Source organism: Arachis duranensis, chromosome 9, assembly GCF_000817695.3.
Source record: "Arachis duranensis cultivar V14167 chromosome 9, aradu.V14167.gnm2.J7QH, whole genome shotgun sequence".
Lineage (NCBI taxonomy): Eukaryota > Viridiplantae > Streptophyta > Magnoliopsida > Fabales > Fabaceae > Arachis > Arachis duranensis.
In genome coordinates this window covers 115,297,485-115,321,759 of record NC_029780.3, presented here as the reverse complement: position 1 = coordinate 115,321,759, position 24,275 = coordinate 115,297,485, and the positions used below count along the sequence as shown (strand labels likewise).

The 24,275-nt window shown below is 35.6% G+C and overlaps 4 protein-coding genes across 8 annotated transcripts; 3 read left to right on the top strand and 1 right to left on the bottom strand.

Annotated features, from left to right (window-relative positions):
• The first annotated feature begins 254 nt into the window (after positions 1-254).
• On the top strand, positions 255-2,634 carry LOC107467683 (uncharacterized). The gene has a single exon (XM_016086839.3). The coding sequence runs from the start codon at positions 601-603 to the stop codon at positions 2,236-2,238; it is 1,638 nt and encodes a 545-aa protein (XP_015942325.1). The 5' UTR covers positions 255-600; the 3' UTR covers positions 2,239-2,634.
• A 1,850-nt stretch (positions 2,635-4,484) lies between these two features.
• On the top strand, positions 4,485-7,739 carry LOC107467661 (probable plastid-lipid-associated protein 12, chloroplastic). Of its 5 annotated transcripts, XM_016086811.3 has the most exons (11): positions 4,486-4,961; positions 5,078-5,131; positions 5,397-5,471; positions 5,751-5,870; positions 6,162-6,353; positions 6,494-6,577; positions 6,670-6,762; positions 6,932-6,985; positions 7,087-7,166; positions 7,310-7,417; positions 7,490-7,739. In XM_016086811.3, exons 1-11 carry the CDS (start codon positions 4,749-4,751, stop codon positions 7,575-7,577), a joined length of 1,161 nt encoding a protein of 386 aa, XP_015942297.1. In that variant the 5' UTR covers positions 4,486-4,748; the 3' UTR covers positions 7,578-7,739. The 5 variants fall into 5 exon arrangements, with proteins under 5 accessions (XP_052110046.1, XP_015942297.1, XP_015942298.1 ...); XM_052254086.1 differs by lacking the exon at positions 5,397-5,471 and having other exon boundaries at positions 4,485-4,961; XM_016086812.3 differs by lacking the exon at positions 5,751-5,870 and having other exon boundaries at positions 4,488-4,961.
• Positions 7,740-7,995: 256 nt separating this feature from the next.
• LOC107467659 (uncharacterized) lies at positions 7,996-15,371 on the bottom strand. The gene is made up of 18 exons (XM_016086810.3): positions 14,992-15,371; positions 14,359-14,428; positions 13,535-14,161; positions 13,263-13,448; positions 13,047-13,160; positions 12,611-12,669; positions 12,330-12,396; positions 12,171-12,222; positions 11,975-12,067; positions 11,769-11,852; positions 11,250-11,650; positions 11,088-11,149; positions 10,591-10,660; positions 9,516-9,596; positions 9,335-9,436; positions 9,016-9,140; positions 8,676-8,781; positions 7,996-8,595 (listed from the first exon to the last, which is right to left on the bottom strand). Exons 1-18 carry the CDS (start codon positions 15,039-15,041, stop codon positions 8,359-8,361), a joined length of 2,586 nt encoding a protein of 861 aa, XP_015942296.1. The 5' UTR covers positions 15,042-15,371; the 3' UTR covers positions 7,996-8,358.
• Positions 15,372-19,997: 4,626 nt separating this feature from the next.
• Positions 19,998-22,238, top strand: LOC107467614 (serine/threonine-protein phosphatase 7 long form homolog). The gene is made up of 4 exons (XM_052254424.1): positions 19,998-20,069; positions 20,699-21,441; positions 21,559-21,646; positions 21,738-22,238. The coding sequence occupies exons 1-4, from the start codon at positions 19,998-20,000 to the stop codon at positions 22,236-22,238; spliced, it is 1,404 nt and encodes a 467-aa protein (XP_052110384.1).
• The last annotated feature ends 2,037 nt before the right edge of the window (positions 22,239-24,275 follow it).

The following is a 24,275-nucleotide window of genomic DNA, read 5'->3' as shown; positions in this document are numbered from 1 at the left end:
GGACTTAGAGGCCATCTTGTCTGGCCCATAATGGCCTAATGGGGCAGGGGTGAAAACTGAAAATTCCAAAACAAAATGGGTCAGAGTGCAAATTATCAATCCAGAAACGTGAGAGTCGAACTTCACGGAAACCAGTGACACGTGTTAGTCACGTATGTACAATCAAAGCCGTCAATTTTCCGAATGTATATCTGACCGTCAAAGTTATTCCTTATCCATTATATAAGCCCTCTTGGTTCCAACGGGCACCTCAGAGAAGCAAAAATCCTCAGATAAACAGAATTCTCTAGAGAGAAAAAGATAAATAAAACTAGAAATTCAGAATCGGTTTTCAGATTGAGCTGAATATCGAAGGAGGAAAACGATTTCGGCCGTAGGTTGAATCTTGCAGGATCAAATCCCCAATCTTCTTGGTTCCGAATCCGAGAAGAAGAGGATTTAGGGTTTCGATCTCACGTTTTCCGCCGATCCTTTTTTCCGATCGGCGATAATATCTTGATCTTTAACCACGCGGTTTGAAATTGTAAAAGAAAAGGAGTAATAGCCCTAACTGTTATTAGTCTTAGGGTTTTGTTTAGGAAAATCGTGACAACGACGACGATGAACGATCAATCTCAGATGATGATGAATTTGAACCAGATGAGCCAGCCTCAGATGATGAATCAGGTTCCGATGATGAGCCAGCCTCAGGTAATTAACAAGTCTCAGATCATAGGTCAGTCCCAGCCTCAATTGCTCTCTCACAGTCAAGCTATGAATCAGAAACCTCAACAGCCTCCGATGAAGCCATCTCAGATGATGATGAACCAGACTCAGCCTCCTATGATGATGAACAGGGGATACAAGGTCTGGTCTCAGCAGCCTCCTCTTGACCCTAACATGAAGTTTCAGAACCCTATGAAACCAAATTTCTCTGCTCCTAAGCCTGGTCGAAGTAACTGGAAGGGGAAGAAGGTCCCCACCGACAAGCGCAAGGACCTCAGGAGAATGGAAAAACCCATTCCAAGCTCATCCGTTAGTGTTCCGAACACCGGCGCCGTTTACCAACCACCTACTCTGCACGAGTTGCAATCGCAAAACCGTCTAAAAGCACGTAAGTTCTATCCCAAGAAGAAGTTTAATAATAGGTTTGCTCCTTATGCGCCTAGGAATACGACATCGTTTATTATTCGTGCGAAGAAGTCCGGTGGCATTGCATCGCTTGTGTCACCTTGCCCGGTGACCCCTGCAGTGCTTCCCACACCTATACTGTCTCCGTCGAGGGAGGTGTTAGGGGATATGGCGAAGGAGGAGTGGGGTGTTGATGGATACGGGTCGATGAAGGGTTTGATTAGGCTTCGATCTCCGGGGCACGAGGCTGATGTTCATGATGATGAGGACGAGGAGGATGGAGGCGGTGGGTCGAGTGAGAGTGATGTGGAGGAACATGTGGAGGTGGAAAGAAGGCTGGACCATGATTTGAGCCGGTTTGAGATGATATACCCAAATTATGGAGGTGAGTATAACAATGTATTAGAGAATAGGGTAGATGATCAGGATTCCCATATAGCACAATTGGAGGAGGAGAATTTGACATTGAAGGAGCGTCTATTCCTGATGGAGAGAGAGTTAGGTGATTTGCGAAGGAGGTTACTGTTTCTTGAGAGGCAAAACCAAGTTGTGGAAGATGTTAACGAGGAAGTGGTGGAGAATGGGTCTGACAATGAAAGTGAAGGTGGATCAGATGTTCCAGTTTTGGGAATTGATAACAATGCAGAGATGGTTGACTCGATGCTGGTAAGTGGGAGAAATATGAACTTCGAGGTTGGTGCTAAGTTAGACAATGTCGGAGTAGCAGAGACTGAAGGCAGAGGTGATGTTTGTATGGAAGAATCTGTTCCAGATGAGGTGGTTGCAAAGAAGAATCAGATCAAAGGTGTTGATGAAATGAGGGATGTGATTGAGTTTAATGAATTGAAGGAGGAAACTGGTGTACAAAAGGATGATGAAAAGAAGAATGAGATCAAGGATAAGGAGATGAGGGATGAAATAAGGTTTAGTGAAGTGAAGGAGGAAAAGGATGAAGAAGCAACGCCTCAGTGTTTGCCGGATAAAGTTCTTGCAAAAGATGATGATTGTATTGATAACAAAGAGGGTATTGAATCTGAAATGCTGGACAGAAATGATGAATCAAAAGCTCTCGAAGCTACAAATGATTGTGTAAAGGATGCAGTCCTCTATGAGAAGGATGATTGCTAGGATTTGGTAGTTTGCAGGTAGTTGGGATAAGCTATTAGATTGTTAAGAGATTATAATTATCTATCCCACCTTGTAGCTTCAGTTGCTCCTCTCAATAGGCGATGGGGGAAGTGTAGAGTGTGAAACGGATTCTACTGCTTTTTAATGCGTACAAAAATTGTAGCCTTCTAGGTTTATAGTTCACTTTTATTTTGTCTCCCTTTTTAACATTTCTCGTTTTTTTCTGTTACAGGGCTTGAGTGTCTAGGTTGTTGAAAATAGTAGTTAGTTTGCAGGTTCATTTATGTGTAGGGGATTAACCTGTAAGCATTAGTGTTCCTCTGGTTAGCCTGTAATGAATCTGTGAATTAATCTGGAAAAATAATGAATATCTTGTACTTTGATATTTTCTGCTAATTCCGTGTAATAGATTTTTTAATTATCTTGGTTATCATGTTTTGTTCTTCTGCCAAGAGAGGATTCCCCATCCTTCCTTTTAATGTATTCGCTTAGTACAATGAAACTTTTAATATCTTTCTGAATCTTTATTTGACAACTCCTCTGCCAGTTATTGACACGTGATTACCTTACAATGCTGAATGAATTTCCTTATATTGAGTCGCTTCTATTAATTATATCAATGAATAAAAGCTTTCTGTTCGTACATCTCGGTTAATAATACCACCTTCATTCACAAAATCTTAAATATTTTAGTGCATGTCTCTGCTAGCTTGGACTTCTAGTTTGATTCTGGTTCTGCCATGGTTTTGTTTTTTGTTACGCATGCAAGTGAATGATTGCCTTATCATCAGTATGGACTATGGAGTAAATACGAGCGCTTTCATAATTCATTATTGAGTTTGATGTGACAATAGGTCTTATGATTGCTCTTTGATTGGAAGGTGGCTTTTAGCTCCAATTTTGATAGAAGATGTTTATGGCAGATCTTACAATAGGGGTACCAGATCACATTCTGAACTGCCAAATGCTATCTTGATGATATTCCTTCTCATGGGGCTGGAATGTTGGATGGAGGCTGCAAGAGTTATATATTGATCTGCTGCTATAGAGGAGAAAAATGGAAGTAATGTTTGCTGGTAACTTATCTAATATCTTTTGTTTTTCCATTTCTCATTGAATTTCAAAAGTTCAAGTACGATGCAAATTGGAAGTCCATGTGTTTTGTATTTATTTATAAGTTGGAGCTCCATTTAAAGGTTTGTCACATAGCTAATTATTAGACCAACCTAATTTGGTTTAACTATACATTGTTATGTTTGAAGAAAGTATGATGTTAATTTTAATATTTTTGACAGGAAAAGAATTTAATTATAAAATTAAAAATAATATAAAAAATTAATTACAAATTTGATAAAATTATAGAAGGGTAAACTACCAAAAATATAGTCAAATAATTGTCACGGACAAAAATGCACTCAAATTTTGCTATTGATAAAAGTACCTTCAAACAATTTAAAACGCGATAAAAATATCTAACATTAAATATTTATTTCTCAAAAAATGATTTAGAAATTGATTTTTAATGTGATTTTTTGTAAGCATGATAGAAAAATGAGGTATTATTTTTAAAATTCAGTCTCTAAAACTAAAAATATATATTTAATATTGGACATTTTTGTCGCATTTTAAAATTATTTCAAAGGATTTTTGTTGATAATAAAATTTGAGTATATTTTTATTCGGGAATAAAATTATTGAGTGCATTTTGTGTGGTTTACAATTGTGGAATTTCTTTTTTACCCCTTCTTTTCCCATGTCTTCGCAGCTCTACTGTTCTTGCAATGTATTAGTCAAATAGCGACAGCAACAACTACGAAGGCATTGCCGCCTGCTACAACTGCTTCATCTATGCTGACATGCACTGTTTTTGGTTCTGTGCAATTCCAATCGGTGATTTGATTTGATTTTTTCGCTAATAAGTTCAATGTGAACTCTCACAATCATGTCATAATGCAACCTTGTGAATCAGGCTTATTCCATTTTAGGCTTCTCTCCCCTGTGGATCTTTGGTTGGAAGCCCATTTGTAATAATCTTATTGTATTTGTAAATTGCAAATTGCAAATTGCAATGGACAATGTAATTTCTCAATTCACAAATAAATGAAATAATAATTTCAATATTTCATACATCTACATGGAGTTGGAGTGTGCCTTAAATAAGGCAGCAAACAAACGGGTTCAATTATATAAGTTTTCCCCGACCAAACATTAGAAAAAAAAATCTGTATTCATATTCATACGAAACGCTAAGAAACAAGTAGAGCGAACTATCCAAATTTTCATTTTCAATGCGATATTTGCAACGATGAGTGGCGTAGTAAAGACTAAACGTAACCTGATGTGTGAACACTGAAATTTGAAAGCGATAAACGTAATATCTTAACATTTGTTGGTGAAGTGCCACGTGTACAATTTCATCTTGGCGCCAACAATTATTATCCGCCACACAACAGAAAGCGAACTGAAGCTGTTTCTCGTTGGAACTTGGAAGCAGTTAGTTGCGAATTAGAATGGCAGTGAAAGCTGTAAATTTAGGGTTTCAGTTCCCCTCATCAAGTCCTTCAAGCTTTGGTTCTTCTTCTCCAAAGCTCCGCAAAGATCGGTTAGTGTTTCGGTCCTCAACAGTGGAGCAAGTCTCTTTTACAGAATCTGAGAATTCACTCATCGAAGCTCTTCTCGGCATCCAAGGACGTGGACGTTCTTCTTCTCCGAACCAGCTCAATGTCTCTCTCTCAAGTTTCTTCACTTTGTTTCACAGTAAAATTCAACTAAGCATTCTTTATTAATTTATTTTTTTTTAAAAATAATTTATTGCGGTTTTATTTGTGTGCCATGGCAGGCTGTTGAGCGAGCTGTGCAAGTTCTCGAACGTTTAGGTGGCGTGCCTGATCCGGTTCGTCTTTAACTTCAAATTTGTTCATCCATGATCAATTTCGATCCAACTTTTTTTATACATGATTAATCCTGATTATCAGATTTGAATTATTGTTATCATCTAATTTGCCGTCAGCTTTGTTTAATCAACTCATACAACCTGCTTCAGAACTAAGCTTTTTGGGTAGTTAGAACCAAGCAAACGTGAAGTACTAGTTATTTTGTTTGTTTTTAATTCTTCATAGTTCATAGATTACTAGAGTACATCAAATTTAATTCTGCAGACAAAATCAAACTTAATCGAGGGTCGATGGCAGTTAATTTTCACTACCAGACCGGGAACAGCATCGCCAATTCAGGTTGCGTTTTTGGCTTTTCTTTTTTAATCTTTTGGATGGTCCTATTTGAAACATATTCTCCAAACTCCAATCACAGTTTGCTGTCTTCAAAAAATATACCAGATTTCGAAATTGTTATTTGCATTTTGGATGCCAAATATCATTGAATTCCCATGCCCCTAAGGTTGACTGTTCTGTCAGCAAATCTTTTGCCAACTCACACACCAGAATGATTTCAAAATCAGCTTTAGTTGATTGTAAGAGTGTGTCTCAGTCTCGCATTATATATTGCTCTTTCAGAGAACATTTGTTGGGGTTGACTTCTTTAGTGTATTTCAAGAGGTATATCTTCAAACAAATGATCCACGGGTGTGCAATATTGTGTCATTTTCTGATGCCATTGGTGAGCTGAAAGTTGAGGTAATAAAAATTAACTTAAATTGTAAGTTGTGATAAATTTAATACACGTGTTAATCTGAACTTGCCTTTTCACATCTTAAAAAGAATATAAGGTTGGCATTCTGTTGTCAATGTTGTAACAATGCTTATTAGCTAAGTGCTTCTGAGAATAAAGAATACGTGGTTAGCTTCCAGGCATATATTGTGTTTTCTGTTGTTTGGTTTTTTCAAGAACCAGTGACATTGCTCGTTCCCTTATTCCTGAACCGACTTAGTCAGCTAAGGGCTTGATTTTATTTTCAACTGACACAGGCAGCAGCATCAATTCAAGATGGAAAAAGAATCCTTTTTAGGTTTGACAGAGCTGCATTTTCTTTTAGATTTCTGCCATTTAAAGTTCCATATCCAGTTCCATTTAGGCTACTTGGTGATGAAGCAAAGGGTTGGTTAGACACCACCTATTTGTCGCATTCAGGAAACCTTCGTATCTCAAGGGGAAATAAGGTGATTTAGGCATAAGCATCATTTTTAAAAGTATTTTGTTCCTTCCCTTGGGTAAAATCCATTGTCTAGCAGAAGCTATCCCTATTTAAGTAAATATATTGTATATTCTAAGAATTATTAGCAACATATCTGTAGTGCAGGGAACTACATTTGTGTTGCAGAAGCAAACTGAACCTAGGCAGAGGTTACTGACAGCGGTTTCGTCAGGGAGGAATGTCAAAGAGGTAATCGTCAATTAAGAGTGTGTATGCATGTGTATAAAATTTAACTGGAATGTTTCAATTCTCATTGCTTTCACGTCCTTAATTCCAAACAGGCAATAGAGGAATTAGTTTCCCTAACGCGGAATAATGGTGAAAAGGAACCAGAACTAGAAGAAGGAGAGTGGCAGATGGTATGGAACTCACAGGTAGATTTGGAAATCCAAACAGGCCACAGACTGTTAATGATCTGATTCTTTTCAAGCTCTTCTTTCCTTTCCTTTTTCTTTTTGTGGCTACCGATATAATCTAATTTAAGCAAAAATGTTTCTGTGGCTAAATCCGTTATGTGTTATTTAAACAACTTATCCTATACAGACTGTGACAGATAGTTGGATAGAGAATGCTGCAAACGGTCTGATGGGAAAGCAGGTATCAGGATCATGTGATTGCAGTCATTACATTTTACTTTATATGCGCAATTGATATACTGCGTCACATCTTCAGTTTGTCATTTACAATGGTTGTTGCAGATCATCGGGAAAAATGGTCGAATAAAGTTTGTGGTTGACATCTTGCTTGGGCTTAAGTTCTCCATGACTGGAAATTTTGTGTGAGTTTCCAGTGTTTAAGGAATTTTATGTTGACCATTAAGATGGCCACAGATTTAGAAGCAAAGTTGTTCTTCATTAAAATCATTTGATAAGGAAGCGACATTGATGTGCTCTAACGTCTTGATTGCTCAAAATTTAACAGGAAAACTGGCACCAAAATGTATGATGTTACAATGGACGATGCAGCCATAATTGGTGGCCCATTTGGATATCCCATGCAGATGGAGAACAAGTTCACCTTGGAGCTTCTGTAAGAACACATAAATCCCAAAACTTAAATTGATGGATTTTGGATGCTGATGGTTTGAGTGTTCTTTTTCAGGTATAGTGATGAGAAGATCAGAATCACCCGGGGATACAATGAAATCCTGTTCGTTCATACGCGTACCGATGCATCGAGGATGAACTAACTCTGCCAAATATACAACACAAGGGCTTCCACTGCTTTTTTGTTTTGCTAAATGGCCTTTTTGGTCTTACTTTTTAGTACTCTGCCTCTGCGGGGAAGTTTATAGTTGGACTACTTATCACTTGGAAATTGAATTTTAGGGGTATTCACAGCTATTCCTCTAGAGATTTTTCTGACCCTTTTTTAGCAAACTATAAAGTAGAATAAACTATATTTACCTATTTAAAAAGATTAACTTAAAATAAAATAACATTTGATTGAAGTCAATTACCATTTTTATATGGTTGATTGAAAGACGATATGCTAATAGTTATAATGGAATTAAATAAAGTAATTTAAAAATCTATTACCAGATAAAACTGATCTAATACAAACTAAATTTGAAAGGAAAAAAATTAATGAATTTTGAACTATAGAAATGTTTAGATAATGTTTGGATAATGCCAATAATGTGATATTGGTATGCATAATTATGAGTTGTAGAATCTAGTTAAACCACATCCAATGACGGACATTGTGCGAGGGAATGCCCTGTAATAAGAGCTAAATTTATTATACTTTGGACATACCCACACTAATTCTACATTAGAATATCGAGATCGAGAAGTATTACAATTGACGTGATCATTACATTTTTTTCTCGAATTGCTATTATTCTATCGCATGAACAAACAATTAATGAATATGAAAATTTATACGTTCACACTAAACAAAAATTACAGATCAGGAAGAAGGAACTAAATAGGTGCTCCTCAAACCGTCTTGTGAAGGAATGATTCCATCTAGGCATTATCTTCTTTCCTAATCTCATCCTCTACTTTAAGGCCATTTCCTTCTTGGTGGTTCACTGCACTTTGTTCCTCAACAGTGGGCTTTCCCATACTCTGTTCCTCCACAATGGGCTGTTCCTTACTTTGTTCCTCCACCTTGGGCTTTCCCATACTTTGCTCCTCAACCTTGGGGTTTCCCATACATTGCTCCTCAACATTGGGCTTTCCATCAGCTGACTCTTCTTTCCCCTGTTGCAAGAATTCAGGTTAAGAACTATAAACTGCCTTGACCAAAAAATAAAAATTCTCATGCAATGGCTGTTACTAACCTTGTTTCGATCACGCCATCGAGAAAGCAAACTAACCCTCCTAGGTGGGATGTCGATTGTAGGCTCCTGATTGTTTCTTGATGCAGGAGATTCTGGTTGCAAAGATCTATTACAAAGCGAGGAGGAATGAAGTTAAAGCTAATCCAAAAAAGGTTGTATTTGTATGCATAAACAGGGATAAAGCAATCATGCTCATTTCATTTTCCAATATCCATCATTCCAAACTTTGGCATTACAGAGAAATCCTGGTCTACTAAAACATTCTGAAGAAAGACCAAGTTCAGAAGAGCAAAACAAACAGAAAGCATGTTAGCACACAGTAGTAAATTAAATAACACACCGTGGTGATGGTTGTGCTTTAGCCTGACCGGACTGATACTGCAATGTAGCCTCAAGCATAGATTCTGCCATAACTGCCCTCTTCTCCATTTCACCAAGTGCAGCAGTTGCTTCTTCATACTTTGACTGCCAAATCAAAATATAATTTAGCCCCGTCAAATAAATCCAAGTAATTATCCCAACTACTGGTTAAGGCAGATTTTACTATAACATGAGCAACAGGTTATCAAGATGAATAATTTACCATCTATTAACCCTTCTTTGTCAAAGACAACACCGAAATATATGGACAAGAAAGGACCAATGGGAAAAAAGGTAACCTGAAGCACTTGGACAGCATATCTTTGTGCTGCTGCATCTTGCTCCGCAAACCTGCGAGCATCCTCCGTCACCTTTTGCTCTTGCTCCACCCGCATCAAGACCTATCAGCAATAAATCTTAATGAGAAGAGAAGTCCTATTTTCCCCGGAAAGTAATGAAAAAATAAGGTCAAAATGAGACCTCAAGCATTGCAGTTTCCTGTTCTTGTTTATCAGAAAGTGCCTGCCGAAGCTCAGCAACCTCTTGCTCCAATTGCTCAACCTGGAGATATTATGAGCTGCATACATGAACTTCCCAAAAGAACTAGGAAATATGGTGAAAAACTGAAAGGGAAGAAAACTTGTAACCTCATTTTAATGGGTAAAGTATACTTTTTGTCCCTAAAGTTTGCAATTTTTTATAAAAATACCCCTAACGTTTTCTACTTATTCAATTTTGACTTTAACGTTTTTTATTTGTTTCAAAACTATCCCTAAACGTTTTTTATTTTGTCCCCAACATTTTAGATGGAATTAACATCAAGGGTAATTCTAATATAAACCGAAAACATAAGGGACAAAATTGAATACAATTAAACGTTAGGGGTATTTTTGAAGAAAATCACAAACATTAGGGACAAAAGACATACTTTACCCCCATTTTAATTTATGAGCCTAAATTTTACTTTCAAATATTTATACAAATATGTGAAAAGTTATTTTCACTAAAAAAGTCAGAACCAAACGCACCCCTATAGGTACTAATGAGAAAAAACATATTTAAATTCAAGCCTTGTACATTTTTATGTGCTTTACAAGGTGCAGAATAGTGACCATTGGTAACGCAACTAACTTGAGGTGGAAGTAACATTAGGTTCAACAGAGACATGAAAGCCTAATTTTATGCCTCTTTCCTTCTATTTTCTTTACTTTTTAATTTTCCTTTTTATTAGCAGTTTCAATATTCAGTCAGAACAATGTAAGATAATTAGTGATTGCTTGAGGCACAAGTATTTCTAGTTTGCTGTAATATCACTCGCTCACTCAAAAGTTGTGATTGGCAGCTAGAACTATCTACATGTTCTAACCCTTTTTTTTTTTTGCAAGAACATGCAATGCGGGTGTGCCTTATAGAAATAAAAGTAAACTAAAATACAATAATAATTAAAAAACACCACAGTAAGATGTGCCAACCTAGGGATATAGAATGTATACCATGCAAATAACATAGTTTATCTAAGAAGCAAATTCATATGGCCTCATGGGTCATGACTTACCTTGGCACTTAGTTGCCGCCTGTTATCCTGCTTGACCATCTCCATTAGTGCTATTTCAAGCTCCTCTGCTCTGTTAAAAAGAATAAAACAAATGTCACTAATGCTGAATGAAAAGGGTGAATTCCATAACTTTCTGTAAGAAGTTAAGAAACCTGAAGTAATTTAAGGAGAAAAAATGGCTGGGGTAGGTATGATAGCAAGGAATAGTGGATAGTCTTATTTATAAAGAAGAAACCATCAAATCATTTTGTGGTTGACCCTTTTATTAATTTGTTAATCATTAATCAAGTGGTTTGATTACTCTAGTAGTTAATGAATAATAGTAGGATCATCCATTTCCAATAAAAATTCCGAAATAAAAAAGAACCCTAATAACCATGCAATGCTTCAAACTTTCGGTATGAAAGTCACACACGGTAAGTATCGTTTAAGTATAAAAGTTCATATTTTAATTTCTCCCACAGACTAGTCAATATCAATTTTGACATTTTGAGTACCGAATAATAGCTGATCTTTTCTCCTCTAGTATTCTGCATAGTTCAACCTTCAGATAGGCAACCTGAACGAGTTCACAATGTAATGAGCAATGTAGAAGATAACAACAATAAAGCACCATTAGGATGAAGAAAGGGGGAAGATAACAGAAAGACAAAAGCAACCTGCTCATGGAGGTCTGGAACGGAATCTATCTCACCCTCTCCTGTCAGACTAATCAGAATCTCATCTGCATTTGTTGAGCCAGATTCTGATCGCGACAAACTCCCAATCACTTGCATATCACCTGACTGCTGTGATTTAGGATCGTGTTTAAAGCTAAATAGTTTTGATGCCAAACCATGTGAATCCCTCCAAGCTTTAAGCCCTTTCGATCTTTCTTCAATAGCAGCTATTACCGATGGCCGATGTTTATTCCTCAGCTCTTGCAATCTTGCTTCATTTATACTTTGGAAACCCATACAAGCTGTCAATACAAGCTGGCTGCTATCAAATGTGGAGCCAGCCAAGGACTGGAGTAAAGTGACTGCATCTCCAGCATCCTTAGTTGTTACCAACGCAGGACCTAAGAGAAAGAGAAATTAATAAGTCTAACGTAGATATGAATTGCCTAAGAGTTAATAGTCTACTTTCTCCAAATGCACAGTACATAGCTTGAAAGAACAAAATTTTCAAGCCAGTACCATATAGCTCCATTAAAGCAACAGCAGTTCTAAATAGCATGACTCGGTTTCCTTCAAAAAGAAGCACGTCCCACACTCGAAGAACTGGATTCCAAATAATAGTAAGAAATCAGAAGAACAGTGAAACAAATAAATGATTTAACATTGGGTGCTTTATGGAAAGAAAACTAAGCTATACTACTCAATAGAAAAGGATAAAACCTGACCACTTTCCCAAGGAAGCATGTTCACAAAAATGGAAAGGAACCACGGTCCAGTAACCCATGCTACTTGCACTCCCAGATAATCCAGATGATTGACTGCAAGAGAAGTGCGCACAAGATGAACAACTAAGAAGGGGACCTTAAATAAATCCACTTGTTGAGTTTACAGACATAAAAATGAATTAAAAAAATTACAAACCCAATTTCGGAAACCTCTCCCGTACCAACTCCTCAAAAACAAGTTGATCGACCTGATAAGTTGGAAAAAAAAAAGTACTTGAATAAACCTCAAAATATCCGACAATAATTATTCTTATGAATTACTGAATTTACTTGAGAATAGTTTTAGAAACTATGCCTGAGACTCTATCATTTCCTCTGAATAATAGCCATCAAAATAATCATCTAAAATGCCCATCAAGGTCCTGAGAAAAATCACAGTAAACATTTATCAAGTTGACATGATGAAAGTCAAAAGATGTAAAGATGCTGCATAAGCATGAAGATGCCAAGCATCCATTCCTTAAGGATGACAGCATTTCTGAACTACAGAAACAATTATGTTGATATGTCCCATCTAAATATATAATTTGAAAAGTACTATACAACACTTAGTCAAGCAGTAATCTCCAAACCTACCAGAAGGCATTTTCTTCAGGCATCAATAGCAGCAATAATCCCGCAAAAAAATTCATGGCCTGCAAAATAAATTATGTCATGAAAACACAGGCCATGTGTGTGTAACTGGGAATAGACATCGATTGAAGTGTAGCGGATTCACTGTCCATGTTATAGGTTAGATCGTACATATTAGTGAGCCGCAGATCAAAATATGAAGCACAGTACTGAGGAATTGGGATCTTCTTATAATCAATTAATAAACCACACACAATGCTTAGTGAGAGCACATGTGAGATACATGACCGGTTGCCGTTATCTTTATACACTACAAGTCCAAAAGTCTTCTACATGAATGGGTGTGTTTAATGCATACATTTTTAGACATCTCACTAGATTACTTGAGAGATAGGATTTTAAACAATCCATCAGAACAACAATGAAAAAAAAAATCAACCTGACAATAACCAACTGAAGGATTATGTCGAGCATATGCAGTAAGTAATCGCCTCAAAGCATTTCTACCGTCCTCATCAAGGGCAGGATGGCCAGGAAAGGTCCGAGGCAGATCCTGCAAAAACAACAACAGTGAACTTTTACTAAAGAAATATATTTTCCGGCAATGCTGTTGCAGCATTAGGAGCACCAAGGGTGCAATATCACAGGCAAAGACCTTCTCAATCTGTCCTTTCCATTTTTCTGGCACACGTATGCAATCAGCACTAGTGTTCCCATTATCCTCAGCTGACTGAATGCTTTGCTGATCAGTTTTACTTTCAGAGTCATTCTCTAGAGCCAGCAAATGCTGATAATACTTTTCCACCCGCCTTGCTTTCGCACCCACAAAAGCTTGCCAAAGCTAAACCACATGAACAAACTAAAGGGTAACTAACCAAATAGAGATTAACCTTATAACTCACAACTATCAAAGAATGTAGTTTCTACCTCTCCCCTCAGAGCCATTGGCACTCCCCCACGAACAAGAACTTCCAACTCTTCTTTCCATGGAGCCTCTAGTGATGCTGCATCAGCAGCAATACCATTAGATGGGGCACTTGTTGTGCCATCAACAGGAGGGGCATCTGAACTAGGGTCAGACCTCTCAACATCATAGAACTCCTCATCAGAGTCTTCCTCACATGCTCCCTTTACGGACTTAGAATCGTCAGTGTGAGATTGCGATTCATCTTTTGGCACACCTTTCTTGTTTCTTTCATCTTTTATTGGCACGGTTTTCTTCTTCACACGGATCCTCATCATATCTTCAATAGTGCGAAGAGATGGTCTTATCTCTGTCCATAATTGAACTTTATGAACTTTTGTGGATTCACATTCTGGTAAGCCCTCTTTTTGACTACCATTTTCAGCTGCATCATCAGAACCAGGCTTTTGGGTGCTCGACTCATTTCCATCACCATCTTTCTCTGAGCTAACATCAGATTCTTTCTCTGTGGCTTTAGCCCCGAAAGCTCCATCTTCATCCGCAGCCAATCCTTCCTTGGTCAAGTCAGAAGACTCGGCCTGCCGTTCTAGAAATGAGTTCCACCGATCTGACCTTTCCTCTTCTTCCTCCTGAAATCACAATCAAGACGGTTGATGCTTAGAATAACACTGAAATTGCGGAATTATTGTGTGAATACCAACACATAATGCCTATATCTAAAATTTGTTCTGGAGGATTTTAAACACGCCATGAGGTAAAATTTCCCCTAATTCTTCCTTAAAATAGTAGTTGTTGAGATCAAAACTTAAAAAAGTGGCAATACTACCTTGTATATGTTAGCATATTCTCGATATCTGTGCAGGTGCTGAGGCCGCACGGTGAACCCATACGCATCCCTGATCACACGAATTATATGCATTAAATTCCAATAACCCAAAGCTAAACAATGATCCAAGAGAATAGTAAAGTAAGAAGTATTTCAAACAATAGCGAAGTGAATGTACCAGCAATCATCCCCAGAATGGTAACAACACATGTCGCACAAAGCTCACAACTCATTCCCCACAACACTCGGCATTGCCTCATTGCAAACCCCAATTTTTCATCCAAAAGGAATAAAAGGAAGAAAATAACGACACACTTAGCTTTGCAGTGAGATCGGTCTTCGCAGTCCAGTAATTTTATTTTCATTTCCTTAAAGTGAAATGAAATAAAGACCGAAATGGAAAACGAAAAATGAAAAGTTGCATAGCTAAGTTGAGCAACAGAATTTTTTAAAAGAAAACCAACTGTGGTCCAACTCCAACCGAATTGTAGGATAACTGAATAATAATAACAATAATAATAAAAATAATAGTAAACTAAAACGAAAAAGATAAGAATGAAAACACGATTCTAAGGCAATGATGAAGTAAGGATTCAACGGATCTGAGAAACGCGCGGAGCGTTTAATTACTACCTCTTATGTTCGAATGTGATGAGCGGATTAGCAGCTTTGCCACCCTTCATTTTTGGATTGGATCCAAATGTTCGGCGAAGCGGTAAATCTGCGTCCGAAGAGGAAGACGAAGAAGAAGAAGATCTTCAACTTGAGAGAGTGCGAGAGAGAGAGAGAGAGAGGAGCATAAGCACATGCACACTAAGCGGGGATGAGAGAGCGAAAATGGCGTCACGTTATTATTACATGTGCAGCGTGGATTGCTTGACACAGAGTTCGAAAAGCTCAAAAGTTGCGCTTATTTTGCTTCCTCCTTTTTTTTTTTCTCCTTGCTTGCTTCCTTTTAGTCTTAGGTCACACCATCATCGACATTTCATTTCAGTGTTTTGACCACAGTACGCTCTGCTTTTCTCCATTATTGTCATTATTTTTTCCTTTTATTTTTTCTTTTTCGGTCTAATTAAAATTAAATTATCGCAACTTGAGCTTATCATTTGCAAATGTTTCCTACTTTCTTATTGGTAATTGGTATTTTACGCTGCCCAAAATCAGTCACCATTTATTTTGAGATACTGAAATTGATATTAAACTTTAAAAAATTAAAATTTAGTGTCATATTTATTAGTTTAAATATCGATATTAAAATTTTAATATTTTTAAAAAATGAAAATATAAAAGAGTGATATTTTTGAGAATATAAATTAAAATTTTAATAATATTTTATATTTAAAATATCTATTTTAATTAATTTTTAATTTATTTTTTATATAGATTAAATTAAAATTTTATTTTTATTTCAATCTCTATCTTTCACTTTATACCAACCGCAATATTAAAATTTGTTTTAGTCTTTATTTTTTCTATTTCTCAATTTTATCTTTCAGTTTCTATCTCTCTTTTAAATACGACCAAAAAAACTATATTCATATAGTTTTATTTGTAAAAATTAAAAATTAAATTTTTTGAGTAAAAATTAGTATTTTTCATCACTGATGTTATAAAACTAATAATAAAATTTAATTAAAAATACATTAAAAAAAAGAAAAAATATGAAATTAGTTTAATAATTTTTACTTTCTTCTTTCGAGATTTAACTTGTACTTTGGGAGTGAAATCCCTCTTTTTTAGCCTGGTCTGTCTGTGTTTTGGACACTTGTATTTCTTTTTTTCTGATTGAATGAAATGCACCTACTACCTTCGGCGAAAAAAAAAAATATAAAAAAATCAATTTCTTAACAAAAATGATGTACCATTTATTATATTTTTCGAATGTAAAAGTTTAGCCTTTTGCTATCCTTTATGATCAGCAAAAATTGGTATCTTATACTATAAAGAAAAAAAAAATACTAACTTAATATAAAATAAATATAAAAAAAATAGTGACCGTGTGTGTGGTCTGGTTCATTTGGACCCCAAGTACATTACCCATTATCATCATCACCGACACTACACTGCAGGCACCATCACAATAAATTTGAATCTACCTTTTCGGGCATAAATGATAAGAATTATAGATATAGATATATAAATATTTTCTTTACTAACTACTTGCTTTTTTGCGTTTTTTTTTTCTATTACAAGCCTTTGTCCTTCTTTTTTATTTATCCTTTATCGTATTCTTGTTGTCTATTTGTTCAATGCTTTACTTATTTTGGGATATGTAATGTTTATTTGTTCATTCAAAATTTTGATGAAACCAACATCCCCTAAAACTTTTTGAAGCAGTCAATTCTTGCATAAAAACGGTGAATAGTTCATGCATGCAAATGCATTGCTTTTTCTTTCTTTTTTTCTCGAAATGAAAATATTTATAAATAATTAACAGTATCCGAAATATCAAATTTTTAAATTGACCCTATCGTTTTTGGGGAGACAAAATGACCCTTTGCTCTCTTTAATAATCTCTCCTTCCTTTTCAACTTGAAAAATATTATTCTAGTAAACCCTTGAATTAATCACTAACAATATTCAAGATTAACACATATAGTTCCAAGTAAATAAGAATAACAAATTCATAATAATTAAACAATAATAGTAAAAAATAATAACTAGTGTTCCAATCCTTAATAATTGTTAAAAAATAAAAATACAAATTATAATCTTTTGCACTTAATAAATATTATTCACCTGTAATTCCTGACATTCGATTATACTCTGTTTCATAAGCAACACTTAAATAAACAATTTGCATGATTTTTTAAGACAGACAAACGTCACAAAATTACTACTTTATTTAAATGGTTAGGATTGAATCTGATATATTGAAAATGAATTATGTTATGTGTACACTAAAATTAGTCATTAAAATTAACTATTAATATAAAATATATGTTGAAATATAAATAAATATTAAAAATAAATTAAATCATATAAATATTTATGTACAAATATATTAGTGACTAATTTTTGTAACTGATTTTAATTTTAATGTACGAATAGCATTTTTTATTAAAAGTAGAGGTTTTTTTAAGTTAACTTTTCACGATAGGGAAAAATGAGTTTGTTGATTTAGAGCTACGAAAAAAAATATATTTGCATGTTATTATATTTTAATTGTATATTTTTTTGTATATTAAACGATTTTTGTGTGTGTTTTCTTTTTTTAACTTTCATTATTTTAAATGCTAACAATAAAATGATGCATTTCGTTGGTGGTTTGTTTTTTTTGAAGTTAGCTGCATGCATAGATATATTTGAGCAAAGTGGAGAATGGGAAGCCTCTGCTGTTTAAGAAAGTACAAGAAAAGTACAAGGAGAGCGTTTAATCTTTTTAAATGGTTGTAATTTTTGTCAAACATAAATTAAATTAACACCGAACTTATTTTTTATCAAAATCAAATTTGTAAAATCAATTTCATACAAAATCTCATTCAAACTCTAATCTAAACACACACATAGACTTTGTACTTTTTCATGGTTAGTGATTAGTAGCAAATGAGGTCTTGTTTCACAAATGATATATGTCAGTTAAAACTTGAAAGGCATATTATGACTTTGAATGTTGGTAGATTTTATGGTGTTTTTTTTTATTGTAGTGTTTAAATTGTCTAATTTATTTTTACAAATAACAAAATATATAAAATAAAAATAAAATATTTAAAATTTATTAAATATTATTTTTTTATTTATTTTTAGTAAGTTCATAAAGTTAGAGAAACAATAAAAATTAGTTTAATTTTATCTTAATTATGTTTATTTAAATTTAAATTATTTTTTATTATTAAATATTTTCTGTTTCTGGATATAATATTACGCAAAAAAAGGTGAATGAGCATTGATGCTAATTTAAGTTATTGAATGTTCTTTACAGTCACTTATTTCTTGGTTAATGAAAAATCTCTCAACTCATGCTCTCCATCAAGAAATTCCATGACCCTTGTTTAATTAGAGAACGAAGTGAATAAACTTGTTGACTTGGATCTTCATTCTTTAATATCATGAATGATTTTGTTGAAGTGATCATATTTCATTGCCTTCTCCTTAGAATTATAATCAATTTACCTATTAAAAATATCGTCAAAAACTAATTTGATAATTTTCCCTTTTTTTTTAATCTCAATAGTTATAAAATCTTATTAAATTAGTTCATAATGATACATGTTCGTCCTTAACAAAATAATTGATTCAATGCTTCTTTATAATCACAAAAGGTGAAAATCATAGAACCTAACTCATTTGTAACCAACTAAAAAAGTAGGGCCGTCAAACGGGTTATTCCGTCCATTTAGGCTCAGTTTATTAAGTTGGTGGATTAAATGGATTGATTCGTTTAAGTTTGTTTTATTCGTGGACCAAAATTTTTTAACCCGAACTATTTATTATCAGTTCGATGAGTTAAATGGGATAGCCCGTTTATCATTTAATTTTAACTTTTGAAAAATATTTTGACAAAAAATATCACATTTAAGTCAAAAAAATTTTAAAATATTTTTTTTAGTTGATAGGTCAGATTTTCGGGTCGGATCAGGAGAAATGTCGACTAAAAGTATTATTTTTTTAAATATAAAAAAAAATAAACGGACCACCTGTTTAACCTGTGGACTAGTCCGTTTAACCCGTCATTTTTTTCGGGTTAATCAGACTCAGTCCGTTTAACCCAAAATTTAAACGAATTTAATTTTAGAGGCAAAGTTTGTCTATTTAAATAGATAAATGAGTTGATCCAATAAATTTAGCCAATTTTAACGTCTTATAAAAAATAGTCTAATACAAAAGTAAAAATTAGTCAAAAATAATAAAATAAATTTTCCTAAAGTTAACTCACATAGCACCTTGTAAAAAGAAATGGATATGATTAATTGGTTTAAAATTGCATTTTTGGCGATTCGAGAAATTTCAAAAATTGTACAATCAGAAAAAAAATAAAAACAATAAAAATGATGACAATGATAATAAAGAAAAATAAAAAAAATGAAAAATTAAACAATTATAAAAAAAAATATAATAATAATGATAATGACGATGATAATGACGTTGAAAAAAGAAATATATACAAAAAAACAACGAAGGATAACAACAATGAAAGAAAAGGAAAAAAAAAGTAAAAAGAAGAATAAAGGGTAAAAAACCTAATTAAGCCACAATAAGAATGGTGTAACCTAATTACGCCAAACTGAAAATTGTTTCAGCAATAAGCCAGAGTCAATTTTTATGTAATTCGAACCAGGACGGTTCGAACTAGATATTAGAATAAATCGAACCAAAGTGGTTCGAATTAGGGAGGTGCAGATTTCAACGTAATTCGAACCAAGGTGGTTCGAACTTCAATCCAACGTAATTCGAACTAGGCTAGTTCGAACTACGGCCAAGTTTGCGTTGCATATAATTCGAACCAAGCTGGTTCGAATTACCCTTGGAGAGATCCTTCATAAATCGAACCAAGGTGGTTCGAATTACCATTGATTCGGCTATATAAGGAGTTCGAATCACCCTCATTCGAACTATTATTCCTCCCCCCTACCCCACAAAATCTCAGAGAAAACAACCGAGATTCTCTCCGAATAATAGCTGAACGGAATACTCTGCTCATGGGGGACGATCCGGCACGGTTATATCGCTTGGACGGAGTCGCTCATATAGCCGGGGTCATCAACGAGGAGGTTAGTACGGAAATAATTTTTATTCTAGCGGTATTTGTGGCTTAGTGGTTTTGCATGTGGGTTAGATGGTGTTTTATGTTAGTGGTTTATGTTAGTGGTTTATGTAGGTGGTTTATGTTAATGGTTTATGTTAGTGGTTTATGTTAGTGGTTTATGTTAGTGGTTTAAGTTAGCGGTTTAAGTTAGTGGATTATGCTAGTGGTTTACGTTAGTGGTTTCTGTTGGTGGTTTATGTAGGTGGTTTATGTTAGTGGTTTATGTTAGTGGTTTAAGTTAGCGGTTTAAGTTAGTGGTTTATGCTAGTGGTTTACGTTAGTGGTTTATGTTGGTGGTTTGTTTTAGCGGTTTTTGCGAGTGGTTTATGCAAACGGTTTATGTTAGTGGTTTAGGGTAGGTGATTTCCGTAAATCGGTTTAGTTAAGCTGTTTCTTGTTAGTAGATCTCGTTAGGCTGGTTTATTTTTGCGGTTTATTTGTGCGGTCTATGGATTTGTTTTCCATTTGCTTATCTTTCATGTAATGTTATGCGGTCTTATTTAGCAGAACGGTATGTTGATGATTTATCGTGCTGCTTAAGGTTGTGGTTGGTTTTTAAGCCGGTTCTAACTGTGCGGTTCATTTTGTGAGCAGCCCCAGCGATGCATTAGGAGCATGCGGCGGCAGCAGGGCATGCGACTTGATGACAGATACGTTCCGTACTTGCAGATGGCAGGTCTATACCATCTTGCAAGGCTGAACGACCGATGGTTCCGGCTAGACGAGGCCCTTGTCAGTGCATTCGTAGAGCGATGGCGTCCCGAGACACACACGTTCCATATGCCGTTCGGAGAGTGCACCATCACACTCCAGGACGTGGCATACCAGCTGGGTTTGCCAGTGGACGGCCGTTACGTGAGCGGGTGCTTGTCCGAGTTCCATATATACATCGAGGGTGGCCGTCCAGCCTGGGTCTGGTTCCAGGAGTTGCTCGGAGTTATACCTCCTCCCAGCCAAGTTCAGAAGTACGCAGTGAACTGCAGTTGGTTTCAGGAGACTTTTGGGGAGTGCCCTGAGGATGCAGATGATGAGACTGTGCGCCGTTATGCCCGTGCGTACATCATGATGTTGTTGGGCACGCAGCTGTTTGCGGACAAGTCAGGGAACCGGATTCACATCAGATGGCTTCCGTACGTAGCGAGGCTGGAGGAGCTGGGTACCTACAGCTGGGGTTCTGCCGCACTGGCTTGGTTGTACCGGTGCATGTGCCGAGTGGCGAACAGACATGTTGTCAAGTTAGCGGGCCCGCTTCAGCTACTCCAGTCTTGGATCTTTTGGCGCTTTCCTCGGTTTAGGCCTGCAGGATATGAGGAGTTGAGCTGGCCATTGGCATCGAGGTACTATACTATGCCTTCTCTATTTCAATTTGACATACATAACTGCGTAGTCATTAATATTCTATTGCATAGTTTGAACACATATTTCTGTTGATGTAACAAATGTGTATGGTGCAGATGGTCAGGTTACAACCCTTCCGGGAGCGAGAAGGGTCCTAGAGTGCAGATGTGGAGGCTCAGGATAGACCGGTTACAGGACGGGGAGGTGAGTATGCTAGTTAACAAGTGTCCTTTAGAATCTAGCATTTCTAGTTGTGTGCTACAGTTGCCCTGACAAGGGTGAGTTCCTTTTGCAGTTTCTATGGATGCCGTACAGTACTCCGGACGTACTTCAGGTAGTGCATCCAGAGGTTTTGGAGCCTAGGCATATGGCGTTGTGGCGCTCTGTGACGACGCTGATCTACTTTGCTGTGATAGAGTGGCATCAGATAGATCGTGTTCTTCCGCAGTTTGGTGGGGTTCAGCCCCCTCCGCATCCCGCCCTGAACATTGACTTTTTGATGTCCAAGGACGGTAGAGGCGGCGATCGATGGTTCCCATCTACTTTGCAGAAGTGGCATCTCCTTTGGGACTCTCGTCAGGACTGTGTGCTGAGGTTCGACGTTGTAGGCGACCCCGGACCTTCGCATGCGTTCCTTGACTGGTGGCGTCAGCATGGGAAGAGGTTCTTGTCTCCGGAGACGCAGTTGGGGGATCCTAGAGCAGTTCCTATTCCATTAGAGGCCTCACAGCGCGGTCCGGGGCGAGTTCCTGACATGGATCGTCCTGAGGACGTGCCGGACAGGCGTAGAAACTAAATTTAAAAAATGTCTAGACATCTAACTTTATTGCAATGTTTATAGAACTATGTAAAAATAATCCATTGATTATAATATTTCTTTTAGATGCCAGGTGTGTAGGGTTATTTTGATATTGCAAATAGAAATGGCTATTAGTCTATATTTGTTGCTGTCTATTCTATTTAGTATTTACAAAGGTTATTGTTATGACTTATGATGTCTATAATTAATAAGTTATTTAATAAAAATGTAAAAAAGTAATGTCTATTTATAATTTCTATCTCCTCATAAAAAATTAATCATGTTTAAGTTAGATAAAAATTTTAAAAGACACTTTAGAATTTTTCTATAAAAAAAGCTTAATAAAGTAGTTTTCTATGACCAAATATTTTATTATAGTCTAAAAATATTCTCAATTAACAAAAATAAAAAATGTAATTATTTGCTTTTTTTTTTATCTTCTAACTTCTACTATTATTTTTAATTTCATAATAGAATTAATTAAATAAAATAACATGAAATTTCAGAACTTACATTTTTTATTATTAAAAAAAGTGTTGAGTACATATCGATTCATCACTTATTAAATAATTAAATTTATAATTATTGCAAAAAAAATTCATTTTTATTTTTACCCAAGAAAACAAAAATATTAATTGAACATTAAAATGAAATTAAGTACTCTGTTAATCTGTTATTATCAAGATAACTATACTGGTGTGGGAGTGTGGTTTATAGACTGTGCTTTGTGAAAGTGTGTCTCGATGATGGGGATGTTTTTCTAAAGATTAATGAGTTGTTCTTTGGAATTGGAATGTGCAAATTTTGACGCTGCACTCACAACCTGTTGGTAAAACATAATTTAATTCAAAGGAAAAGGTTATTCAAATTTATAAGTAAGCTTTCCGAAGAAGAGTTAGTGTCGAAGAAGATGTATTTGGAGGCATTGAGTAAGAGATCGATATTGAAGATTATTCAAGAGTCGTTACAAGATCAGGCAAAAGAGCGAAAACAGTTACCCATACTTTTGCAAACGTGGAATTTTCACAAGGGTTGGAATTTTGTTTCAGAAATTACTCACGTACACTCATATTTCCAGCAACTTATTGAGTCTGCTTCGAGTTAATTTTCTGTAGGGTTCTTTTCACTTATTTTACTTTCTATTTACATTTTCTGCAAACTTTACTTTTCTTACAAATTTATCTTTCCAACAACATTTAATTTCCTTATTCAATTTACAATTCCCAGTATTTTTATTTTCGAAGTTTAAAAGTCATTTGATATAATCAAAGGCATTTTATTATTTTATTTAAATTCAATGCAAACCATTTCTATTTTAGTCAATTTTACGTTCAAAATCTTTATCTTCCAGTACTTCAGTCTTTTTCTTTAATTCTTGTCTAATTCGAGGAACTTTGATATACTTCTAGAAAACTGGTACTCGCAAAAAAAGAGGAGTAAGTTTCGCTCCCAGACCATTAGAATTGAACCACTATCGATTTACTAAAAATCGACAAAACAAATTGGCACGCCCAATGGGACAATTTTTAAAATGAAGTGTGTCAAATGATTTTGGTATCACTTGGTGTATGCAATTAAAAAGTGGAAGGATTGTTCACATGGCTGATGAAGTGTCGAATGTGAATGGTGGTTCGTCCACTAATGATAGTACACCAATAACTGTACAACCTTCAGACGTTACTTCACATTCCGAAGGGATGGTTATCAGTGAAAGTGTGGCAGTTACAAATGTGCAGGCTGGAAATAACGGATGTAATACTCGTCCACGTGGTAATCCACCGCCAATTTAGCCTCAAGTAACTGCTGGTTGGCCTCCTTATGGCCTTCCTCCTAGTTATACTCCACCAGTGAGTGGTTTTGTCCCTCTAATTCGATTTGGGGGCATAAATAGAGTAAGTAATGCCCAAAATCCACAACAACAATCTGAGTTTTCTCGAGATTATAATATGGGCTCTACATCGAATGTTTCTAATTCAATAGCAGCATTTCGGCAACATGAGAAAGAAAGTCATCATGATTTGGTCAATCTATTGA